This window comes from Crinia signifera, chromosome 4, assembly GCF_055691185.1.
Source record: "Crinia signifera chromosome 4, ASM5569118v1, whole genome shotgun sequence".
Lineage (NCBI taxonomy): Eukaryota > Metazoa > Chordata > Amphibia > Anura > Myobatrachidae > Crinia > Crinia signifera.
In genome coordinates, this window is record NC_139220.1 from 304,338,863 (window position 1) to 304,349,116 (window position 10,254).

The 10,254-nt window shown below is 43.5% G+C and overlaps 1 protein-coding gene across 1 annotated transcript; it reads left to right on the plus strand.

Annotated features, from left to right (window-relative positions):
• Nucleotides 1-3,421: 3,421 nt before the first annotated feature.
• Nucleotides 3,422-4,221, plus strand: LOC146075770 (uncharacterized). The gene has a single exon (XM_083185362.1). The coding sequence runs from the start codon at nt 3,566-3,568 to the stop codon at nt 4,178-4,180; it is 615 nt and encodes a 204-aa protein (XP_083041488.1). The 5' UTR covers nt 3,422-3,565; the 3' UTR covers nt 4,181-4,221.
• The last annotated feature ends 6,033 nt before the right edge of the window (nt 4,222-10,254 follow it).

Here is a 10,254-nt window from a genome sequence, read left to right on the forward strand (position 1 = left end):
TGCATAATCCGGGAAGATGGATACCTTTATATTGTCCCAGGTCAGAGGGCCTTTATTTCTGGCCATTTTCAATATTGTATACTGAATAGTGCAGAAGCTTAATAATAAAGGTGCGGGGCAGCGACCCTGGGGGGAGAGCTCTCATGGGTATTCTATGGGCTCTTTCCACCATAAAGAATTTGGAGAAGGCCTCCTGCCCGTAGGTGTCAATTAGCCATTTTTGTATAAACTGTTCAGGGTTTTGTCCTTCAGCTTTTTCTGGCAACCCCACAAATCTCAAATTGTTTCTGTGGAGGCGCCCCTCCATATCAGTCATTTTGGCGTAAATGGATTTTATTTGAGTGGCGATATCGTCCATCTTCCCTAACAAAGGAGTGATCATGTCCTCCAGGGCTGAGGTGTGATTTTCCACCTCCTTTACCCATTCCCTGATCTGTTGTACTGTCTGCTTTATCAGATTTAGATCCTCCTGGACTTTTTCAATTTTATTGGTCAGGCGGCCTTCACTGGCAGCTAATGCGATAACACCTTTTGTATAGAGGCAACGCTCTGCTCTATAGGTTTTTCACCTTCAGGGGGATAAAGGGGGGGGGGACTTTCCCCTCTAGGGGCAGATGTTGGAGTTACCAGGGGCCTTGCATATTTTGCGAGGCGATTCGCAGCTGCCGCGTTTTGTGTTTTCCCCATTTTATTTTTGCCCCTTTTTTTTTTGTCTGGGGGGTAATACACAATAGAAGGAAGAGGGGGGGGGGAGATGTGGACCTGTGTCTGTAGTTAAATGTTTCAGAGCCACGTGGTTGTCCTGCAGTATTAGCCAGAGTGTATTCAGTATTCAAAGGTAAACAGCACAGAGATAATATTGTACTGTACTCACTGAGCCCTGTGGCAGGTGGCTACAATCTGCTGCCGCCACTCTCCTCTGCCCCAACGTCCCCCAGGCTCTGGGTCCAACAAGATACTGGTCTCCCCTCGCTCCACTCCACTGTGTCCGCAGCCTGCAGTCTCCCCTGTCCCCTTCCAGTTGCTGCGGCTTGCTGCTGCTGCTGTGATAACGGACCGGCTCTCTCACAGCCACTCCGTCACTCAGTCAATGAGCGACTCTTTCCGGCTCACTCGTCGGCGTCCGCCATCACACTGCTCCCTCCAACCTCCGTCACTCGTCCACTGTGCGGCTCCTTCCGGCTACCTCCCGACACGCTTGTCGGCATCCACCCGGCATCCTCCTGCACACTGCTCGCTGCAGCATTTGGGACCCCCTCCTCCTCTGAGCTAGCGGCCATGCCAAGGTAACTGGAATTTAGCTCGGCACTGGGCAGGATTAGACAGGTTCACCAGGGGTAGCTGAATTTTAGCTGTACAGGATATTGGAGCGTGCTCGCCGTGGTCACACCCCCTCAGTTTCAAACAGCTGTAATTTTATTTGATTCTACCAATCCATAAATAAAATTAAATTAAAATTGGACATTCAGATTATTTTTGTGTTGTTCCAGAATCCTTAGTGATTAAAATTGTGATGGTGTAATATAAGTTATTAGTGAAAGTATAATATAAAGAGTATTACAAGCAACATTACAAGCAGCACTGTCTTTATTTAAAATTACTTTTGATCAGGTTTTCTATATATATATATATATATGTCTATTTCTATTATAGTTTAGCACTGAATGATTGTGAGGTTCCTACTGACTTTCTGCTGACTGGCTGCCCAGACAATAGGTTACTCCTAAACAAAGATCCTTTGGTGACATAACAGGATGCCAGAGGCTGCTGTGATCTAATTACAATACAAGGTGTTACCCTGCCAGGGTGTAATTAGCATTTCCCATTGTAGTAAGTGGCTTTAGGAATATTTACACCTCATTTACAAGACAAGGAGCTGGGCAGGAGGAGCTGCTGTGGTGAATGACTGTATACTAATGTTATGTGACCCTAATTTACATGTCACCTCTCAGTGTGAGAATTCCTGCAGGGCATCCTGGGAACTACTGGGGAGGAGTGACTATAAATAGGCTGTATCAGGCCAGTGGGAGCTGATGGAGGAGCTGCTGGGTCAGTTACTGGTTGGAGAGCTGGGAGGACGGAGGAGTAAGAGAGAGACAGAGGAAGGATCCCCAGAGTAAGGTAATTATATTATACATAAGATTATACTGATACATAATCAAATGTGTGCAGATAGTGTCTTATCATATATACGTAAAGCGTTTTACTTTAACAATGGTTACATATAATGCTATAATCGTATAATTATATATGAAAGGGTATCCTATTGTTAACATTATAGTCTACATTTTTATATTATCTGTTAACATTGTATTTAAAAATAAATATTATTTTTTTACACTGTACAACATATGATACCACATTAGCCAGATATGTAGCAGCTGGGATAATTGAGTTGTTGCATAATCTTAGTAAATAACCTTGCACCCCCTGCCCACATGTATAACACTTACTTCTCCAACGTCCCATATTACCACTGCAGCACCAGATCACAGCACTTGGGGAATTGTGCAGCAGCTGTATACACAGATGTATACACTATAGAGAAGTCTCCAGGTACAAGAAGCAGCAGCCATGTTCCTGGAGACTGGCACATGTGCTGTAGACTCTGGCACAATGTCAGTTTCTAATTTACTCAGATCTGGGTTTACAAGTAGGCAGCTGCCTAGGGCAGAAGGATCGGGGGGCATTGACTCTGCCTTTCATAAAATTAAGGACGGCGAGCACAGCCAGCGGACACGGATACCTTCAAAGGTATACGCGTCCCCTCGCGGGCTTCACAGGTGTCCGCGTCCCCTCGCCACGCTTCGGGCTCGGTGGATCGCTGCTCTCGCCACACTTTCTATTCTCAACTCCACGCCGATGGCTTAATGCCGGTGATTGCTGTCAGGGGCAAACACATGATTTTCATGGGGGGTTTCTGTACATGCACAAATCTATATATACAGACACATACCTCCCAAATGTCCCATTTTTTTGCGGGACCTTTCCATTGTTTAGGGACAGTCTCCTGTGCCTCTCGGGGCCAGCAGTGTCCCACGTGGGGGGGGGGCAGTTGGGAATCCTCCCAGCTTACAAGCTCATACACAACATCTATTCCCTTCTGGCTGGGGGGACAACAGCAATGCAGAGGGCAAACCTGGGGGTGTGGCCTGAGGTCACAGCATCCCTGCAAGGACATGCCCCCTTTTCATAGACCATGCCTCTTTTCCTGTTTCTCTGCATGACTGTCCCTCTTCCGAGCCCCCAGAAGTTGGGAGGTGTGCAGGCACACACTTTTGTACTTTTATATACACACACACACACACACACACACACACACACACCATGTTCAATATATAAAGTAACACTAATACTGTAATAGTAGAATTACCTCAGTTACCTACAGCTATTTTTTTTCTTGCAGCACAAATAAGTAATTGGATTTTCATTTGGAAGACATTTTGGAAAGCAACACAGATAAATCCACCTACAGACATCATATATTACACCTCTGGCGGATTCCCAAAAGCTATTCTCTGTATAGTAGAAACCTTCTACAGCTTATTTGTTTTTGATCTATTACATGATGAGTCTGAAAGGAGAGAGACCACATCTGTGCTCTGAGTGTGACAAATGCTTTACATGTAACTCACAGCTTCTCAGACATCAGAGGAGTCACACAGGAGAGAAACCGTTTACATGTTCTGAATGCAGCAAGTGTTTTACACAGAGGTGTGAACTGATTAGACATCACAAGATTCACACTGGAGAGAAACCATTTAGTTGCTCAGAATGCAGCAGGTGTTTTACAGAAAAGTCACATCTAGTTATACATCAGAGGAGTCACACTGGAGAGAAACCATTTAAATGTTCTGAATGTAGCAAGTGCTTTACACAGATAAACAACCTTGTTAAACATCAGAGGAGTCACACTGGAGAGAAACCATTTAGTTGCTCAGAGTGCAGCAAGTGTTTTACACATAAGCATCATCTAGTTATACATCAGAGGAGTCACACTGGAGAGAAACCATTTAAATGTTCTGAATGTAGCAAGTGCTATACACAGAGAAACAAACTGATTATACATCAGAGGAGTCACACTGGAGAGAAACCATTTAGTTGCTCAGAATGCAGCAAGTGTTTTGCACATAAGGATTATCTAGTTACACATCAGAAAATTCACACTAGACAGAATTAATTTATATGCTCTGTATCTTGTCACTGTTTCTCAAGATCCCTTGAATCACTGAGATGGCAATCCTCCTAACTGTCTCACTTTCCTCTGGGCTGATTATGCTCAGGAGGGGGGACCCCCACACAATTTTGTTTTCTTTTTTTTCACACAAAATCGCACAATTCCTCATATTCGCACATTTTTATCATTAAAAATCGCACATGTCCTCAAAATCGCATATTTTTATGACTAAATATTGCAAATTTTTGCACTTTATCGGAATTTTTTCCCTGGAGTTTACATCCCATTAAATATGCGAATTTGCAGCAAAAAAAATGTGATTTTAAAAAGTACGATAATGTGTGATTTTGGAAAGTGCCTAAAAATCGCAATTCATTAAAACTCGTCCCAAGGGTGACATTGAATGGGATGAGATTTTTAGTAAGGTCCGTAAATCTCACCTTATCGTATTTTTTTGTGTAGAATTTGACTATTTAATGGAATGCAAATTAGTGGCTAAAAAAATGTGATATGGTGTAATTTTTTTAAGGTACCCATCAATATAATTATACCTCACATCATGTTAAATGATATGGTGATGTAAAAGTGTCCGTATAAAGGAGGGTTCTCAATGTGCATAACCTTTCAATTTATCAAAAATGCACCCTCACATAAACGGCAGAATAGTGGGGAAATATTTACTAATTTCAACATATTAACTAAGACATCACAACAACCGCTCCAACCACCACAACGGCCGCCAATGCTGGAGGATGAAGCCAGAATTATACTGGAGACAGTGGAGTCTTTGGATCATGTGGAGGAAGCAACACAGCCAGCCATCACACAAAGATCACCAAGCATCCTGCCACTCCAACATATCCCACTTACCCAACCAGCCCCTACAGCCCCTACTGCAGATGAGCTGGCAAGGTCATTAGACACCTTCAAACACAAGCAGGTGGAGTTCATGGAAATCCAAAGTCATCAAATGCACAACATGCAGAATTTTCCCAACAAATCCATAAGGTAGCCAACACTGTCTGACTAAGTGCTGGTGAACAAATACTTATGGCTGCCACTCGGGATACACGACTATCAGAAATCAGCCAGGGCTTAAGGGCCCAAACAGATTCACTGAGGACACTAAATGAAAGTGTCACTGCCCAAACCCAATCCATTATGGCCCAATCACGGCTTTGGTGCCTCTGCAGATACAACTCAGCACACAAACACCAAATATAATTGCTGCTGCTCCTTCTAGTATCAGCAGTGTATCCAGCACCACAATCAGTAGCTCCCCAACTACTCCCCCATGTAGGAGTGTCCAAACCAGGGGTGGTGTTGCCACAGGTGGAAAGGGGGTTTGTAGCAGGATCCAGGCCAAAAAGCCTTAATTATGCTCCAAATGTATTGTTGTCTTTATTTTACATACATTTATATTTTCAAATGAATCATATAATTGCAGTATTGTCAATAATGTATATGTGTACATGTTGATCAAGAGCATAAAAAAAGTTTGGCTACTCTAACATGCATTTTCATCTTTTTTTCATACCATTACATAATAATTATTGCTTTGAAATATGTTACACTTCACTAGCACTTATGTGAAGTTACAATACATGCACCAAAAACTATAACTACATTTCCAAAGTTATGTTTGTTCACCATATTTAACAGTATGTATGCATCAAATCACACAACACATATGGCAATACTTCTTATGGGTGGGCGTTAATCCCCTAAACATTGGGGAAATTTAAAGTTTCACAGATAATTTACATTAATGGGGATATTCAATCACCGGCGAGCATCTCCCGTCAGGGGAGATGCCCGCCAGGCCCTATTCAGGGCTGTCTTCCACAACAGCATTGAGCAGGGTATCTCACAAAACGAGCCCAACTTCACAAGCTGTTGGGCTCGTTCGGCCGAGAGCGACCAGGAAGTGACGAGCTGCCAGCTGCAGCTCGCCTCTTCCTGGCTGCAACTCGTGGCCACGCCCCATTCTCGTCCCGACATTGAATCCCATCTGCATGTTCTCGGTCGAGCTGACCGAGAACGGGACAGGGTGACGCCGGTCAAACAAGCTCCACCGCCGTAACCTACAGATTGAATACCCACTTAGGCTTTACAATATTGCTTTTACAAGTACATTTGTAATATTTACATTTTATACATGCAAATACCTGAGAAATTCTGCCGTATCAGCACAATGCAAATCACATCCCCCTCCAAGTAATCCTAACTACCCTAAGCTGTGTTGCTTCAGCTTCATGCATGACTGCAATGTCTTTCTCCACATAATTACCTTGGCCCAGGGCAATGTTATGCAGCATGCAGCAAGCCTGGACAAGCATGACTACTTCCGCTGCGTGTTAAAGCAGTGTACCAGATTATCGGTCCAAACACCTAAAATGACATTTCAGCATCCCAAAGGTGCATTCTACAACATGTGTGCATCATTGTAGCGGTGCTGTGAACGGCCTTGTGGAATACACAGAGGTGTCATGAGCTAAGGGAGACTGAGTCACCTGCAAAACATAATCGTGGCGTTACACTGTAATGCACCATGCGTATAAATGTTTCTAAGCTTACACATGACACTATTGAATAGTTTACAGCTTAACACTAACACGTTTTTATGGCATAAAGAGAATCTAATGTACCTACATTATACCCAGAAAGTAGAAGCACTATATGATACATAAGGATCAATTCGACTCCACTACTTCTTTTCTCCAAAAACTTACTGGTTGAAAAACCTTCTATCAACTCTACCAATCTGCTGTAAAAACCAAATGTGGAACCCTAGAAATATCTGTACTTTCAGGTGTCCAGTTCGGGGTGAAGGAAGCAAGTACTATACTTCCAAAAGAAAGCTAATTCTAAGTATTCTTATGTAAATATATACAAGAGTATATGTAGCAGCACATCTGTGTGCCATTAAATCTGGATACCGTATTTTAAGAAATTTTCGCCTACAATACTTGATTGGCACTGCCATTGTATATGGCACATTAAGATATTGTTTTGATATATTGCCTCTATGGCAGGCTTTCCCAACAACGGTCCTCAAGGCACACCAACAGTGCAGTTTTTAGTGATATCCAGGCTTCAGCACAGATGGTTTAATCAGAATCACTCAGGTACTAATTAAGTCACCTGTGCTCAAGCCTGGATATCTACAAAACCTGCACTGTTGGTGTGCCTTGAGGACCGTGGTTGGGAAAGCCTGCTCTATGGTAATTGTGACGTCTTTTAAGTGATGAAATAAAGGTTATGTTTTGTATGCACCCACTCCTCATTCTTTCACTTACTATTTATTAAATCCTCGGTACTTGTGTATTTTGGCGGCGCCCGATTTCAGCATCGTGCGATGAACACATCGCATCGCATGCCATGTACCCGATGGCATGCGATGCAACGCGATTTTGACCCTGTATGCGATGAAAAGTCGTATAAGTACCCTAAAGGGTGCTTTTGAGCACCCTAATGGGTGCTTACAATGTTAAATGCACCCCCACGCCCCCCCCACTATAAACGTGAACCCGAAGCGTGGCGAGCGCAGCGAGCCCGCGTGGGGTGGCGGTATGCGTCCTACAACCTTTTCATACCCCCACTATCCACGTCGGCGTGGAGTTAAGAATAGATTAGTGTGGCGAGCGCAGCGAGCCACCCAGCCCAAAGCGTGGCGAGCGGACGCGGATACCTTCACAGGTATACGCGTCCCCTGGCGGGCTTCACAGGTGTCCACGTCCCCTCGCGTGGCTCGCCACACGGATAACTTTGAGGCCCGCCAGGGGACGCGGATACCTGTGAAGGTATCCGCATCCCCTCGCGGGGCGCGCTACGCTTGCCACGCTTCAGGCTCGGTGGCTCACTAATCGCCACACTAATCTATTCTCAACTCCATGCCGACGTGGATAGTGGGGGTATGAAAAGGTCGTAGGACGCGTACGGCCACCCCTCTCGGGCTCGCTGCGCTCGCCACGCTTCGGGTTCACGTTTATAGTGGGGGGGTGGCGTGGGGGTGCATTTAACCCCTTCCTGACACAGCATGTTATTGCCTTCCTGACAGAGCCCTTTTTTTCAAATCTGACATGTATCACTTAAGTGGGGATAACTTTTTTTTGCTTTTACTTATCCCAGTGATTTTGAGATTGTTTTTTCGTGACACATTGTACTTCAAGTTAGTCGTAAATTGTCGTCGATACAGTCTGTGTTTTTTTGTGAAAAATACCAAAATTTCGGAAAAAAATGGAAAATTTAGCAATTTGCAAAATGTTAAATTTTCTGCTTGTGAGACAAATAATCATACCACTCAAAATAGTTAATAACTAACATAGACCATATGTCTACTTTATGTTTCCATCATTATTTCAACTTCCTTTTAATTTTTTTGGACACTAGGAGGCTTACAATATGAATAGCAAATTTTCAAATTTTCAAGAAAATTTCAAACACTGATTTTTTTAGGGACCAGTTCAGTTCTGATGTGACTTTGAGGGACTTGTATGTGAGACACCCCCATAAATGATGCCATTTCAAAAACTGCACCCCTCACAGTATTCAAAACAGCATTTTGGAAGTTTGTTAACCCTTTAGGTGTTTCACAGGAATTAAAACAAAGTGTAGGTGAAATTTCAAAATTTCATTTTTTTTGCAGATTTGCAATTTTAATACATTTTTCAAAGGAACACAGTACATTTTACTAGAGAAATGTGACTAAAAATTGATTCCCCCAATTCTTTTGTTTTCATAAATATCCTATATGTGGCCCTAGTGTGCACGTTGACCAAACCACAGGCTTCATAATAGAAGGAGCACCTACTTGATTTTGGAGCCTCCTTTTTATGAGATTATTTTTTAGGCACCATGTAGGTTTCTAGGCACCATAAGATGCTAAAAGTTAGGAACCCCCCCACAAGTGACCCCATTTTGAAAACTACACCCCTCAGGGAATTCATCTAGGGGTATAGTGTACATTTCAAACCCCCAGGGGTTTCAACAATTGTGGTACAACTGGGCAGTGAAAATGAAAAATTAATTTTTTTACACAAAAATGCAGTTCTGGCTCCAAATTTGTCATTTTCACAAGGAATGAAGGAGACAAAGCCCCCCAAAATCTGTGCCCCAATTTCTCCCGAGTATGGCAATGCCTCATATGTGACCAAAAAATACCAGTTGGGTGCATGGCAGGACTCAGAAGGGAAGGAGTGATTTTTGGATTTTGCAGCTCAGATTCTGGTGGAATGTTGGTGGGTGCTATGTCGCATTAGCAAGACCCCCGAAGCACCAATACAGTGGAACCCCCCCACAAGTGACCCCATTTTGCAAACTACACCCCTCAGGGAATTCATCTAGGGGTATAGTGTACATTTCAAACCCCCAGGGGTTTCACCAATTTTGATACAACTGGGCTGTGCAAATGAAAAATTACATTTTTTACACAAAAATGCAGTTCTGGCTCAAAATTTTTCATTTTCACAAGGAATGAAGGAGACAAAGCACCCCAAAATCTGTGCCCCAATTTCTCCCGAGTATGGCAATGCCTCACATCTGACCAAAAAATACCAGTTGGGTGCATGGCAGGACTCAGAAGGGAAGGAGTGATATTTGGATTTTGCAGCACAGATTCTGGTGGAATGTTGGTGGGTGCAATGTCGCATCAGCAAGACCCCCAAAGCACCAATACAGTGGAACCCCCACACAAGTGACCCCATTTTGCAAACTACACCCCTCAGGGAATTCATCTAGGGGTATAGTGTACATTTCAAACCCCCAGGGGTTTCACCAATTTTGATACAACTGGGCAGTGAAAATGAAAAATTAAATTTTTTTACACAAAAATGCAGTTCTGGCTCCAAATTTTTCATTTTCATAAGGTATGAAGGAGAAAAAGCACCCCAAAATCTGTGCCCCAATTTCTCCCGAGTATGGTAATGCCTCATATGTGACCAAAAAATACCAGTTGGGTGCATGGCAGGACTCAGAAGGGAAGGAGTGATTTTTGGTGGTGGAATGTTGGTGGGTGCTATGTCGCATTAGCAAGACCCCCAAAGCACCAATACAGTGGAACCCCCCACAAGTGACCC